The 15,992-nt window shown below is 40.9% G+C and overlaps 1 protein-coding gene across 7 annotated transcripts in view; it reads right to left on the bottom strand.

Annotated features, from left to right (window-relative positions):
* The window catches only part of TIAM2 (TIAM Rac1 associated GEF 2), a 437,269-nt gene that overhangs the window by 96,105 nt on the left and 325,172 nt on the right, over positions 1 to 15,992 (bottom strand). For all 7 annotated transcript variants that reach the window (XM_077486237.1, XM_077486240.1, XM_077486241.1 and 4 more), the window contains 2 exons: positions 14,234 to 14,338; positions 9,965 to 10,043 (listed from right to left, as the gene is read on the bottom strand). In XM_077486237.1, the coding sequence (XP_077342363.1) occupies positions 9,965 to 10,043; positions 14,234 to 14,338 (184 nt within the window). The remainder of the gene's footprint in view (positions 1 to 9,964; positions 10,044 to 14,233; positions 14,339 to 15,992) is intronic.

Raw genomic sequence — 15,992 nt, 5'->3', positions numbered from 1 at the left:
ACTGAGGGTGCAGTGCAGTGTACCTGTAGCTGTCCTGCAGGTTTGCTCTGCTTAGCCATAGATTTCTATTTTATCCTGCTTTTTACCCCCCCCCCAGGAATGAGCCCTAAGGGTGCTGCCGCTGAAAGCAATGGCTCATTCACAAATGCAGCACAGTGAGGAGGCGATATGTTGCTTTCTCGCCACCTGATTTAAACCCATGATTGCCGTGCAGTGCGCGTGTTTGTGACACAGTGGTGCGTCCCTACCAAGGGTTTTTCTTTTGTACATCAATATAGTCAGTTTTGCCTTTGGAGACGTCTTCAATTTACTTTTATTGTACTAGTTAGGAACAGACAACTTGAGCACAGAACAACCATAGCCGAGTGTTATGGTTGTTCTGTGCTCAAGTTGTCTGTTAATAACTAGTACAATAAATATAAATTGAAGACGTCTCTCTAAAGACAAAACTGACTATATTGATGAACAAAAAAGAAAAATGCTTGGTAGGGAAGAAGTCTCCAGCAAACTTGCATAATATCATGTTCCGTGTTGAATACAAACTTCATGCTTTTACTTACTTTTGTACCTTTTGTTTCATTGCTGCTGAAGTAAGGCTTACAGTGATACTACCTGTTCTCTGAAGCCCATGGTCAGAAGGGGGTACTGTATATAGCAATAATGTGTAGTACAAGGGCCTACCTGATTGCATACAAATTGAAAGTTTTTAGGTTTAACCTCATATAATATGGTTTTAATAAATCTAAAGGAAAATTGTACAAGAAGATTGTATAATGAATGGCCAGCTTTCTCACCGATCGGATCGTCAAGACGATTGGACTGTGTGTGGAGACTAAGGAGAGCTGGGTGACCTTACCAGAGGATCTCACCGATCGGATCGTCCAGACGATTGGACTGTGTGTGGAGACCCCTTCAAGGAGAAAGACCCCTGCCGGGTTATGGCCACATGCGCTCAAACTTCTCACAGCTGGTAAGCGTGCATTGCATTTGGTGGTGGGATTTTCTCAACATAAATCACTTTACTGTGAAAATTTCTTCAGCACAAGTCACTTTATTGAGGAAAACATCCCAGTTGTCACTCAAAACTTTTTCTTTTTTTTTTTTTTATATTCTTTATCAGAAATTTTTTTATCAGAAAATTTTTTTTTTCCTTCCAACAGAGTGTATTTAAAACATGTTCCAACAAGAAACAAAAAGAAGAAAAAAAACCTTATAACACATGTATGCTTTCAATCCTTAATTTCTTAGTGGTTTAAACCTACACCATCATAGTATTAAGGGCTCTCATTTTCTCTCCATTTTTTTGGGATTAAGTTTTTGGCGGTGTCTAGCAGAATTGGAATTAACGAGGTTTTATATTGCTTTATGGGTTCGTCTGTCCCATGAAATAGGACCGTCCACGGATCTTCTCTTATTTCCTTTTTAGTTACAACTTTAATTATCTCTAAGATTTTTCTCCAATATATTTTAATAATGGGGCAGTCCCACCAAATGTGGGCCATAGTCCCAGTTTTTTTACACCCGCGCCAGCAATCCGAAGATTGCTCTACTACATATTTGGCCATTTTATCGGGTGTCGCGTACCACCTTGCAAGGCACTTGTAGTTCGTTTCTATCAGTTTATTATCTACTACCCCCAAGTGAATTAATTTAAAAATCTTATTACGGGTTTGTGTGCTACATTGTGACCCCAACTCTGTTTCCCACTTTTGGATGTATGGCGGGTCCTCCAGCTCGTCACCCTCTGAGAGAATCTTATATAAATGCGTTATGTTTTTTTTTTATTTTTCTCTCAGGCATAGCCGCTCCAAAGGTCTCAGTTCCTCTTCACTACGAATTGGCTGAGGTAAGTTTGAAATGAAGTGGCTTAGCTGGAGGAACCGCCACACGTCAATCTTCATAAGATCTGTGTCCGAACATAGTGCTTGAAATGAAGCTATTTTACCATTAACTAGTATGTCTTTTAATTGTGCGGTGTCTTTCCTTATCCAATTGCCCCCCACCTCCTGTTTACCCGGTGTGAAATAATCGTTTTCTTTAAGAAAAATCAGGGGTGAATTGTATCCCCACTTGTTTTGTGAATGTGTTCGATCCCAAATCTTTAAAGCTAAGCGTGTTATCTCGTGTGCGTGTGGTCCAATGGACCTGAACTGTGGAGGATTCCATATCGTGCGTCCTAAAAGTGCTTGACTCATTGTGTTCTCTACACTCACCCATCTCTTTTCATTTGCCTCTTTCGCCCATTCAACTACTCGAGACAGAACCACTGCATTGTAGTATCTTTTTAGATCCGGGACAGCCAATCCCCCTTGTCTTTTCCCCCTGCTTAACACCGCCATAGCAATTCTCGGTTTTTTATGTTGCCATATATACTTCGAAATTAAATTTTTCATTAATGTAAAATAGGCCGAAGAGAGCGGAATGGGCAGCATTTGAAACTTATATATAATCTTCGGGATCAGTATCATTTTAACTGCATTGATACGCCCTAACCAAGAGAGGGGGCATGTTGAAATTTTTTTTATTTCTCTTTTAATTTCATCGAGTAAGGGGATATAATTATTCGTGAATATTTTCCTTATGGTGTCCGACAGGTAAATTCCCAAGTATCTGATCTCCTTACGCCAGGGGAAACGGAATTCTGCCCGGAGCTTCTCCTCTTCCTGGATACTGATATTGACATTCATAACTTCGGACTTGCCGAGGTTTATTTTCAAATTCGATAGTTTGCCGAATTTTTCCAACACCCTCAGCAAGTTCGGGATCGTAATCCTAGGCTTAGTGATGAAAAATAGCACGTCATCCGCATAAGCGGCTAATTTATGTTCGTCCCCTCCCAGCCTGATCCCCGTTATGTCCTGATTTTTTCGGATATAAGTCAATAACGGCTCCAGAGATAAAGCAAAGAGAAGTGGGGACAGTGGGCACCCCTGTCTGGTACCGTTTCCCATTTGGAATTGAGAGGAGGATTCTCCATTAATTTTGACCGAGGCCTGCGGATGGTTATAGAGGACCTGGATCCATTGGATCATTCTTGGGCCTATACCCATAACTTCTAACGTTTCTATCATAAGTCCCCAGTCTACCCTGTCAAATGCTTTCTCTGCATCTATAGACAGGAATAGAGCTGGGGACCCACTGTTTTTTAGGGCCTGGAGGAGGAGTAGTGCCCTCACACCATTATCACTACCTTCTCTCTCGGGTATAAATCCGACCTGATCTGGGTGCACTAGTTCGCTCATCTTATTCTTCAGCCTAGATGCCAGTATTTTGGCGAATAATTTTGTATCCGCATTCAATAATGCTATTGGCCTATAGCTTGAGCAAAGTAAGTGATCCTTCCCTTCCTTCGGTATTACCGTAATTGAGGCCCGCAAAGCTTCAGCTTTCATATCGTATTTTGTGCCGAGCCCGTTCATATAATTACATAATCTTGGGACTAAGATTTCCTTAAATTTTTTATAGTAAATAATCGTGTACCCGTCCGGCCCTGGACTTTTGCCCAATTCCGTCTCCTTTAATGCTTTATAGATTTCCTCCTCAGTAATAGGTCTGTCTATATTATCTCTTTCGCTCTCTTGTAATTGGGGTAAGTTGGTATCATACAAAAATTCTTTGATAATTTCCTTATCCCCTTTAACACACCCCCCTTTTTGGCCTACATTATATAGGGCATTGTAGTATTGTCTAAATACCTCCGCAATTTCCTTAGTGGTATGGACCATCTTCCCGTTCTTGTCCTGGATTTTATCGATAAAGTTAGTCCCCCTCCTCCCTTTTAACTGTCTCGCTAAATATTTGCCAGTTTTATTTTTCCCATAGTGTCTCTCTCTGACTCTCCCATCATGTGACCTCCTTGCTTCCTGATCCATAAGGTCCTTAAGTTCCTCCCTTTTATTAATCAAAAGGTGAAAAAGTTCCTGCTGTTGGACCTTTTGTTTTTTATGCTCTTGTTCTAATCTATGGACTTCTTTAATCAAGTTCTCCCTTCTCTGTATTTTAACTTTTTTTTTATTTGCGCCAATGGAGATGAGGATACCCCTGATATATGCTTTATGTCCTTCCCATAGGGAGGCACCCGAAGTGTCCCCTGTATCGTTCGTCGAGAAGTAGAATTCTAATTCTTTCCGGATTATCTCGATGGTATCGTTGTCCTGTACAAGATTTTCATTTAATCGCCAAGTAAAGGGTTGTCTGTACAACCCTGGTATCCTCATCTTCATTGTCACTGGAGAATGATCTGACAGGGAGACTATTCCTATCCCTGTCTCTGCGACGTCCTCTAACAACCTGTGGTCCACCAATATGTAATCCAACCTGGAATACGTCCCGTGCACTGGGGAATAGAAAGAATAGTCCTTCATTTTCTCATGTTGTGTCCGCCATGCGTCCACCATTTGATGTTGTTTCAGGCGATGTTTAAATATTTTCAGAGTCCTCTCATTCGTCCCCCTTGCGCGGGACGTACTATCCATGGCGGGATCCATACAAAAATTAAAATCCCCTGCTAGGATTACATCACCAGATTTAAAATCTGCTAATCTTCGTAAGATCAGTTTCATGTATCCTAGGGGATTGTTATTTGGACAATATACATTAGCAAGAGTAAACACCCTGTTTCCTAGCTCTCCTTTAAGGAACAGGTATCGGCCCTCGGGGTCAGTCAGTCTGTCGAGCAGAGTGAATCGTGTATGTTTCTCGAATCCAATTGCCACCCCCTTAGCCCTCCTAATTGGGGAATCTCCGTAAAACCAGGTCGGGAAGCTGTCTGAATATAACTTAATATTCGAATCCTGGGATAGGTGGGTCTCCTGCAAGAATACCACTTCAGCTCTGCATTGATGCAGTTCCTTTAAAAGTTTATACCTTTTGTTTGGGGCATTTAATCCTTTTACGTTGTAGGATATAAAATTTACCTCAGTCGTCCTGAACTGGCTACTGGCATGCTTAATCTATACCTATTTATCCAACCCATGATTTTCATGTCTCTTTCGGTCCCCCACTCTGCAAGGCAATTCTCCACCCACCCCTCCCCCCACCCCCCCGTCCCTTCGCCCACCCCCCTCCCCCACCACTGGCCCGATCCTGGCCTATACTTGACATTGGGTGGCACAGCTCCCCTCTGCAAGTAATACCTTCCAGGGTGTGACTCCAACTGCGGTCTTCCACTTCAACACCCCCTGTCCCCCCAACCCTAGGGGAGAAGAGACAACCTCTCCGGGCAAGGAGTGGTGGAGCCCGGATCCGCCCTACCTATCCATCCTCCTATCCAACCCACCCCCGCACCCCCCCCCCCCCAGACTCCCCCCCCCCGCCCCCACCCTAAAAAAACCAGACAGAAAGAAAAAAAACAAAAATAACTCAATTGTTCCAGTAGGGGTTTAAGTTGTCTTCTCCGTGCCAGGGTCCCTGCGGAAAGATCTGCAAAAACTTGTAGAGTTGTCCCTTCATATTGTAATGAGGGCGATCCTCTTAGTTTACTCCAAATCTTGGTTTTGTCCTCATAAAGATGAAATTTTACAATCACGTCTCGGGGTACCTCTACCCTTAGTCCTGGAGGTTTCCTCACTCTATGGACACGATCTATCTTTAATTCTTCACCTTCCGCTCTTCCTAATAAAGGGTTGAATAACTTCCTCATTTTTACACCAAGGTCTTCTCCTTGTTGTTCAGATAGGGCTCTAATCCTCAGGTTCTGACGTCTGCTCTGGTTTTCCTGTTCCTCCAGTCTGTATAAGATGTCCCTGTGAGCCTCTTGCATTTTTCTAGACTGCGCTTTTAAGTCTAGTATTTCCTGAGCCTGTTTACCCATTAGGTCCTCCGTTTCTTCTATCCTCCTTAACAGGTGACCCATATCCGCCCTAACGGTTAAGATCTCTGACTTAATTATATTTTCCAGTTTCAAAAACATTTCTTGTATTTCACCTTTTGTAGGTGTTTTGGGAGATATCTGTCTGCTCTCTATTTTTACCTTCCAGGTCTGACTCTGTCTCTTCGCCAGAGGAATCGCCCTGAGTCCCAGTTGGTTTTCCAGCCTCCTTCCTCCTCTCTCGCTTGCCCAGTTGTTTTTTTTCTAGGCCTGGACTTTTTTGGCTTGTCTCTTTAAGGTATTTCTGGATCGAGCTTGTATTTAGGCTCTCTTTAGGGGCTTTAGAGTCATTAACTTTTGGGTTTCTACCCCTCATGTTGTCCCTCTTTGGCTTTCTCCTCCCCAGGGTTCCCTTTCGTTTGGTGACACCTTGGGAAAAGACTACGGAGTTGCAGAGCAAATACCAAAAAGGATACAGAGAAGAATAAAAATAAGATAGTAAAATCCTTTCCTTTGAGCTGGCTATTGGCCTGTCTAGGAGACAGCAAGCTCTTCACTAATAATCAGCCAATGGAGCTCTCTGATCACGGTAATCAAAGGGAGAGATCTACTGCACTTCTCCGTAGGCCAGAGTATCTCCCTTAAATGTCCTAGTCTTGAGCGGTAGGGGCCAAAAAAAAAAGAAAAAAAAAAAGAAGATAATACCAGACGAACCACTAGAGGTCCCCTTTTTTCCCTTTACACTTTACACTCAGGTGTATTCTCCCAGCAAAAAAAAGGGACTGAAAGTGTGATCTTCTAATACTGAGGGATTACCAGGGGCTTTATTTGGGATCTTCGGTCCCTCCTGCAATAGGGGAATCCTGATGCGACTCTCAGTCTTTGTCGTCCCCGGCTTCTCCACTCATTCAAAGCGGGGGCATGTAATCTGGCCCGTAACGGCCTTAAACACAGAGGGGACCCTTAAACTGGACTGTCTTTAGTTTAGATCAGCTCAAGCCGAGGCAGCAAAGAAAGGGACGGAGGAAAGAAAAAAAGACCCACCAATCAAAAGTGTATCAGAGTCCAATGCTGTACTTTTCAAGGCTTAAATAACATGTAAAAATTGCCATGTATAATCAGTGTCCAGGGCTGTACTTTTCAGGGCATAAAATAGCATATGAGTATTAATATGTGTATTCAGAGTGTTGCTATTCAGAGGATCTAAATGGTATTCAAATCCGTCAGCTTGCTCCTTAGTTGCTACTGCTCTATACTTAACTGGAGAAAATATAACAGTCCAGAAAAAACGATTTGGTTGGGTCTGACCTGTTTGTAGTCTTCTTCGCTATTTTGGCTCTTCAGCTCACAGGGGCTGTACTCGCTCCGCAGCGTCTGGTGGAAGAGTATGGGGGAGGGGTAGAGCCGAGGGCTCCGCTCGCTCCAGCGAGGTCCTCCGTGCCGTCTACCGGTGTCCCTCCGGGTCACGCTGGGAGTGCTCTCTGGCCCAAGCGAGCGGGCGTTCGAGTGTGGGCGCTGGGGCTGGAGCAGGCATCATCTAGGAGCGCCGCGCTCTCTCACTGCGCTCAGCTCCTGATGGTACGGCGAGTCCTCCTCCATCCCTTCGCGTGGAAGCCGCAGCTAGGCCCCTCCCCTCTCACGTACGCCGCATGACGTCCTTATCCCTCAAAACTTTTTATGGACTGTGGACAGATTTTCATATATTTTCTTTTCCGTATCTGGATTGTGTTTTCTATAGGAATTTTCTTATAGGAATTTTTCACTTTGGGATTTTTTTTTGAGACATTTATGAACATATCTATATGAAGTCCAAGATTATTCACGTACATTTTTCAGGATATTCATTTATTACTTATATTTTTATGTACTGTTATTTATAATTATTTTTTTTTACAGGATTTAAGATTTATTTAGGTTTATTTGAATTAATTTCATAATTGTGTATAAGTGCAACCTTTTTGGATTTTTACATTAATATACATATAATACATACGAAATATTAAGAAATGTACAAATAACAGGATTGAGACATTTATGTATGTATTGTATCTTAATGATTTAATATTTTCACATCATCTTGTAGCCCTTCAAAAGTGGATGACACATGGTCCAGGAAAAGCATTGGCTTTTTTTTTAGACAATATTTTGTAGCCCTGGTGAAGTGACAATGTATGGTCCCTGAAACATGTTGGCTGTAGCACTAACTATATATGCAAGGAATATGAAAAAAATTGTGGACTCTAAGGCTGGCCATTCATTATACAATCTTCTTGTACAATTTTCCTTTAGATTTATTAAAACCATATTATATGAGGTCAAACCTAAAAACTTTCAATTTGTATGCAATCAGGTAGGCCCTTGTACTACACAGTTGATGGTAAACCTACAGGAAATTGAACAAGAAAATTTGTATAATGGATGGCCAGCTTAACATCTTGATGTGGCACTCCAATTTTTAGACCCTCTAATATTGCTTTCACAGCTGTTTTTTTCAGTTCCTTGGCTTATGAGAGCAGCCTATTTAGAACCTAGATTTCCCAGAATGTTTGTTTTTACCAAATATGTCAATATTACTGAAATATATCTATCCGAGGCTCCAGTGCCAGCAATCCACCACTTTAGGAAGGGGATATCAAGGCAGGCTTAAGGAACTGCCCAAACTTGGAGAAGACGTTACCTATATGGTTATGTACATTAGTAGTCAAACAGGAAATACAGACAGGTTTTATTATCCTTCTACAAAAAAATATATATATATATATTTCTACCTTTTCTCCCCAACAGTCCAGTTAGAAAAGACTCATTTTATTTTAACAAAATGTGTAGTGTAGCCAGGGAGGGCTTAACTTTTGTGGTCGTCTACTATTGTGATAGATAATTATGAGGTATTGTACGTAACAGAGAGGAATTAGGCACTGTGCATTTTACAAGAGTAAAAGGCACTGGTGTAATAGAAAAGTAGGAGCATTACAGAAGTATAGGGAACTGTGTGTAATAAAGTGGTATAAGGCAGTGTTTCTCAACTCCAGTCCTCAAGGAGCCCCAGCAGATCATGTTTTCAGGATTTCCCTCAGAGGAAATGGCTATAGTAATTACTAAGGCAGTGAAACTGATCAAATCAACTGTGCAAAACAATGGAATGTCTGAAAACATGACCTGTTGGGGCACCTTGAGGACTGGAGTTGAGAAAAACTGGTATAAGGCACTGAAAGATATCACACTGCGTATTACACAGGTATTGAGTACAATGAAGAAGTAGAGCACCTTAAAGACTGAAATTTTCTCATTGACCATTTTTTAGGTATATTCTATTAGTTAACTGGTTTTTCATTTTTTCCATCTATAGGTGTACATATTATAGTGTCCATGTATTCATCATCTCCAATCTGCTGCATCTTTAAACAAAGCAAGTATTCTATCCACACTGCACATCTTAGCACCACCTTAAAGCTATACTCTTAAAGTGTTGCGTAAGTTTGACATAGCAAGTATAGGATGTCATATGTAGATTATATGTTATATAGGATATGTTGATTATCTGTATTTTTCTTTTGAGTAGGCCATCTTCCTTTGTTGCCACATTAAGGCGGTCCTGAGGAAGCTGATGGTTGTGAAACGTGTGAACCTCACAGCAAAGACAATTTGTTACAGTTTATTGTTATGGCTTACATCGCATAGAATATCTTTTTCTATGGTTTTTAGCAATTTTATGGATTTTTTTAATAAACATATATTTTTTATAGTTTTGTGTGGTCATCCCTCTCTTGTACCAGTATAGGGTGGAGAAGTATAAAGTGCTGCATCTAAAAGGAATAAAATGCTCTATGTGTAATAGAGCATATGAGGAAGTATGAAAATAGGTATCAGCTATATGTGCTGTGGGCAGACATTTACTGACGAACAGAGTAGATTTTGGGGACTGTGTTGTATGAATGCTGTAGTCCACATCTTACTGATAGCATAGGTACAGGGGAATGAGCTGTATATATTGAAGTAAAGATCACACTTGTAACGCAGACACTGAGGAATGTAGATTTACCTGGTTTATTTTCTCACATATTTAACTGGAATTCCATTTTAAGCACAGTAATAACCCATAAAAATAAGTATTGTGTTAATCAAATAGGTCTGCTTATACATCTTATAGTAACTTACCAAAATCTGTTATAGTTCCAGTCTTTAAAAGGTGTATATTGTAAACGCCCAAAGGAAATATTTCTAGTTCATCATACACCTGGAATATATGACCAAAATAAAACATTCAATCATTGACACTGCTTTATAGTTTAATTTAAAATAACCGAACACTAAAACAATTACCACATTTTTCGGTGTATAACACACGTTGGCATATAACACGCACCCCAATTTAAGAGGGAAGTTTCAGGAATACTTTTTTGTGTGCCCATCTGCAGCCTGTTGTGTGCCCATCTGCAGCCTGTTGTGTGCCGACTTCCAGCCTGTGTGCCCATCTGCAGCCTGTTCTGTGCCCATCTGCCCCCTCCAATGCAGCTCACCATACCGCGGATGAAATCACAAGGCGTCATCTGTTTCTTCACTCTCAGTCGGCAGTCACATACACAGTCCCGCCTCGGCATTGGACCAGCTCCTGTGATAGACAGAACACTGGTCCAATGCCTGTGGCAGAGGCGGGACTGTGTTTTGGAGAGCCGAGTAGAGAGGAGATGACGGTTCGGTGATTTCCGGCAGCACTCGTCCCCCTCCTTCCCCTCCGAGGTACGCTGTCGGTGTATAACACGCACCCGCAATTTTCCCCCTATTATCGAGAAAAAAAGTGTGCGTGTTATACGCCGATAAATACGGTAACTGGAACTTTTTAATGAAATTTTTTAGTAGTTCCAAGATCATGCTAAATAGTAGAAAAATATTTCTTAACCATTTTGGGACCACTTCTGCTTTTCAGTACTGCAACAACTTCAAGTAGAATTCCAACTTTAATATCACTTTAAATAGTTTGGGCCAAGCGGGCCCAAACATACGGTTTCCATTTTGTAATGTTGCAGCAGCTGTGTGTCCTATAATATACTATGGTATCATTAACTACATTTAGATATCTCAGTTATCTTCTGCAAAACCTATGATTTGAAGAGTGGACTCAGAATTGTGGAAAGTGTATACAGTGGAAGGTTTCGTTTTTCGCCCAGCGATAGCAGTAACTTTGGTGTTTACATTATTAAAGTGGTTGTAAACCCTTACAGACCACTTTGACCTACAGGTAAGCCTAGATTAAGGCTTACCTGAAGGTCCATGAAATATCTCCTAAACCTACACGGTTTAGGAGATATTTGCAAAAATACAGGCCCCGCTGTCTACGGTGCAGGAGCACTGAGCATGCCGCTGCTAACGGCGATATGCTGTTAGTGGCGGCTCCCATGCGCATGCGTGGGAGTGATGTCATCGCTGCTCTGGCCACTCACAGCGCCAGAGCAGTGATAACCGGAAGAAGATGGACGCTTCGTGCTACAGGGGACAGCGGTGACATCGCTGGCTCCTGTGTCAGGTAAGTGACACATAATGGGCTACTATGTGATGCATAGTAGTCCATTATGCTTTACCTTTGCAGGGAGACAAAGAGGAAGTAAACCCATCAGGGTTTACTTCCTTTTAAAAAGCATTGGTTACTAATGCGGAGACAGCTTTCAATTCAAAAGTGGAACTTGCAAGAATTGTTACAGCTTCTCAGAAGTTGAACCAGGCTACTGACTTTATGGCATAGGCTTCGATAGACCAGATACAAGTGCTGGCACGGTTAAAGTGGTTCTAAATTCACAAGGTTTTCTACATTAAACTATTACCTGCATTAAGGTAAAAATACTTATAATCCTTCACTACCTGTTTGTTACTCCCCAGCCCACCCCCCCCCCCCAATACTTATCTGAGTCCTTATCTGAGTCCTGGCAGATAGATGGCAGATAGATAGCAGCAGGGGCCAATGGCAATCAAGCAAATCCGGTGAGGAGGAAGCGGGGGGGCGGGGCCAACCATGCTGCATGTGCCTATGGACTAACCACTTCCCGCAAAATCACATACCTCTACAACATTTTGTTGAAGTGGTTGTACCAGGGTGATGCCTGCAGCTTTGGAGCCAACGGTAATAACAACAGATGCAGCTAAGCAGCTGCTTCGCTCTTATTACAAACAGTCGAAGGGTTCCCCCCTTCCACCCAGGTTTCCAGATTCAGCTTTGATCGGGTCTCAAATGTAGAAACCCGGAAGTGGCGCCACAACGTCACTTCCGGTTTACTCGGCAGCCAACGGCACCAGTTTAAAAAGAAAAAATGTCAGTATTCAAAAAAACACTGATCTTGACACTTTAAATCTTTTACAGTACAGAGGGGTTTGGGGTCTTTTATACCACAGATCCCTCCATAAAGAATATCTCTCACTGCATATTACTGTCACAAGTGATTTTTACATTTCTTGTGACAGCAATAAAAGTGATGAGAATTAATTTTTTTAAAGGGACACTGTAATAAAATAAAATACATAAGAAAAAAAAAAATTTTAATCTCTTTCCGACCGACTCCTATATATACACGGCAGCAGAATGGCTCTCCTGCACAAATAGCCATATATATAAGGCAGCTCATTTAAGAGCCATAGCAGGCACACGCACATGCTCAGTGGGGGACCTGATGCTCGTGACCAGCGGGTGTGATTGTCATCCACTATCATTTTCATGAGTGCAGGAACAGGGATTTGTGTATGTAAACACACAAATCCCTGTTCCCACAGGGGAGAAGAAATAGATTGTCTGTTCCTACTAAGTAGGAACAACGATCTGTCTTTTCCCCCAGTCAGTCCCATCCCCTCACAGTTAGAACATACCTAGGTAACACACACTTAAACCCTTGATCGCCCCTTGATCTCCCCTTCCCTGCCAGTGACATTTATACAGTAATCAGTGGCTATTTTAGCTCTAATCGCTGTATAAATGTCAATGGTCCCAAAAAAGTGTCAAAAGCGTCCGATCTGTCCGCCACAATGTTGCAGTCCCGATAAAAATCACAGAATGCCACCATTACTAGTAAAAAAGAAAATAATAAAAAGTCATAAAGCTATCCCCTATTTTGTAGACGCTATAACTTTTGCGCAAACCACTCAATATACACTTATTGCAATTTTTTTCCAAAAATATGTAGACGAATACATATTGGCCTAAACTGATGAAGAAAGCGTTAATGTTTTTTTTAATTTGGGATATTTATTATAGCAAAATGTAAAAAATATATATTTTTTTCCAAAATTGTGGCTCTTTTTTTGTTTGTAGCGCAAAAAATGAAAAAACGCAAAGGTGATCAAATACCACCAAAAGAAAGATCTATTTGTGGGAAAAAAGGACGTCAATTTTGTTTGTGTAAAACATTGCAGGGCCGAGCAATTGTCAGTAAAAGTGACACCGTGCCGTATCACAAAAATGGCCGGTCAGGAAGGGGGTACATTATTCTGGGGCTGAAGGGGTTAAAGCATCCTATCCCTCCATGCTCAAGGGCTAAAGAAAACACATACGTAAGTCCCGCCCACAAATGTAAACAGTGTTCAAATCACACGTGAGGTATTGACCACAATCTTTAGAGCGAGAGCAAAAATTCTAGCACAAGACCTCCTCTGTAACTCTAAACAGGTAACCGTAAAATCTTTTAATGCGCCTATGGAGATTTTTAAGTACTGTAGTTTCCATTTCACGAGTGTGCGCAATTTTTAAGCATAACATGTTGGGTATCTGTTTACTCTGTGTAACACCATCTTTCACATTCTAAAAAAAAAGTGCTACCTTTACTGTTTAATTTTTTTTTTAATTCGCTGAAGTGTATTTTTTCCCCATAAAATTGGGTTTGAAATGTTTGGGGGTTCTAAGTAATTTTCTAGCAATAAATACATGTCAGAAATAATCCAGGTCTTGAAGTGGTTAAATAAAGCCAAGTTTCGTAACAAACAAGAATATTGCTTTTTGACCACTAGTCTTTTGACTAAAATGCCATTCTAGTTTTAGTTGTATTTTAGTCATCTGAATTGAGAAAATTGAGTACTGTTCATGATACTTTTTTTATTTGTCTACAATTTTTTAGGACAAGCTTTTGGGGTATGGCTGCTTCTTCAAGGTCCAAGCAGTACTCATCTGAATTAAAACTGAATTTTATTTTTATTTCGTTTTCATCACTGAAAACATAAAAGCTGACGAAAACTATGATGAAAATATATTAGTCTACGAAAAATGAACACTGAATGAAATTGCTCTCTCTGTAGCTGATGCAGCAAGATATTGCTCTGTCACTGGCCTTACCATTTCACTATGCGTTTGACACCAGGGAGGTAACACACACAGCCTATTCACTGGATACACACATACGTAATTTATGCACAAAATCTCAAACTTGTTTTCAGTCATAAATATAACCATACCTGGTCTTGCATGTAGTCCACTGGAGAAGGTAGATAATATTCAATATTCTCATCCACATTTTTTCGTAAATGCAAAGCAAAAAAACTGGGGTCCAGTTGCCGCACCTATGTTGAAAGCACGAGTTAAAAAAACTGCCATTCTGGTGTAAGTAATGAATATATGTAGTATACTAAGGGCCTGTAATATTAAACAATGAGATTGAGCCTATCGTGTTAAAACACTGATGGACCTTTTGAGTATATTTAATATGCAAATTTACTAGGATACAAGTTTATTGTTGTGCCTCTAAAGAATTTGCGTTTATACATAAAAAGCACATCAAAATGCACAAAACACATAGAAAGCATGGTGTACACACAAATACGCAACAAATTATGACATTTTCGGCCAAAAAGCAGTCAAAATGGTACATTTAATAAGGGTATTTTTTGAGCTCTAGATACCTTATTTAATGCAAAACACCATGCAGGAAAAGATTGCACATGCAATGATTATAGTTCAAATATGACCAAAATGTGAATCTCTCATAGCCAAAGGTTTTTCAAATTCCAGTGAAATAAATAATTTAGTAGAATAAAGTAAGTATAAGAACACACAACTGTACAACATGCAACCAGCTATCATCTTAGCATTCTAAAGTAGTTTACATGTCGAAATGGGCACTACTGGACCAGTTTTGGACCTTAGATGTGAACATGAACCCAAAAAAAACACAGGGTGTAGGTAGCATGCCCTTGTCCCTCTTCCCCTGATGGTGATCTTCTTGCCTTGCCTATTGGTCATTTTTGGCTGTCAAATGACAGCAGGGACTTGCTGAGTAATGAAACAGTGTCTGTAGTTGCTGCTGTCAAAAACAGAGCTTAGGAACAGTGCTTGTGTTCAGAAGCATGATTCAGAAATATAATGTAACATTTAATCACATCAGGGGTCATTTACAAAAGGCAAATCCACTTTGCACTAAAAGTGCAAACTACAAGTGCAAAGTGTACTTGAAATTGCACTGATAGTGCACTTGGAAGTTCAGTAACTGTAAATCTGAGGGATAGATCTGAAATGAGGTGAAGCTGATTTTATTATCCAATCATGTGCAAGCTAAAATGCTGTTTTTTATTTTCCTTGCATGTCCCCCTCAGATCTACAGCAACTGCACTTCCAAGTACACTTTCAGTGCAATTTCAAGTGCACTTTGCACTTGTGGTGCAAAGTGAACTTGCCTTACGTAAATAACCCCCATTGTATTTACTCTGTTTTATTAAAATAAAGGACGACCTTCGATTGTGTGTGATGTCAGTTAAAGAAACCTTACAAGTGAAAAGTCTTTTTTTTTTTTTTTATATAAAATGTGTTCCTCTTTAACACCTTATTAACCCACACATAAACCTTACTCAACCCTAATTAAGTCCGTCCCCCATAACTATTATTTTTCTGCAGATTTTTTTTTACTTAAATTTTATTTGTTTAGCTTGTTATCATCTATATAGAGCATTATCCCCTCCCTTCGGCAACTAGGCCGCAGGGCAGTATTCCAGCATGATAATGACCCAAAACACACCTCCAAGATGATCACTGCCTTGCTAAAGAAGCTGAGGGTAAAGGTGATGGACTGGCCAAGCATGTCTCCAGACCTAAACCCTATTGAGCATCTGTGGGGCATCCTTAGACTGAAGGTGGAGGTGTGCAAAGTCGCTAACATCCACCAGCTTCGTGATGTCATCATGGAGGGGTGGAAGAGGACTCCAGTGGCAACTGGAGTCCTCT

Source organism: Lithobates pipiens, unplaced genomic scaffold (assembly GCF_037356315.1).
Source record: "Lithobates pipiens isolate NorthernLeopardFrog02 unplaced genomic scaffold, aLitPip1_a1.2 Scaffold_18, whole genome shotgun sequence".
In the NCBI taxonomy this organism is placed as follows: domain Eukaryota; kingdom Metazoa; phylum Chordata; class Amphibia; order Anura; family Ranidae; genus Lithobates; species Lithobates pipiens.
Note: the sequence above shows the minus strand (reverse complement) of the source record. Positions and strands in the feature narration are given on the sequence as shown.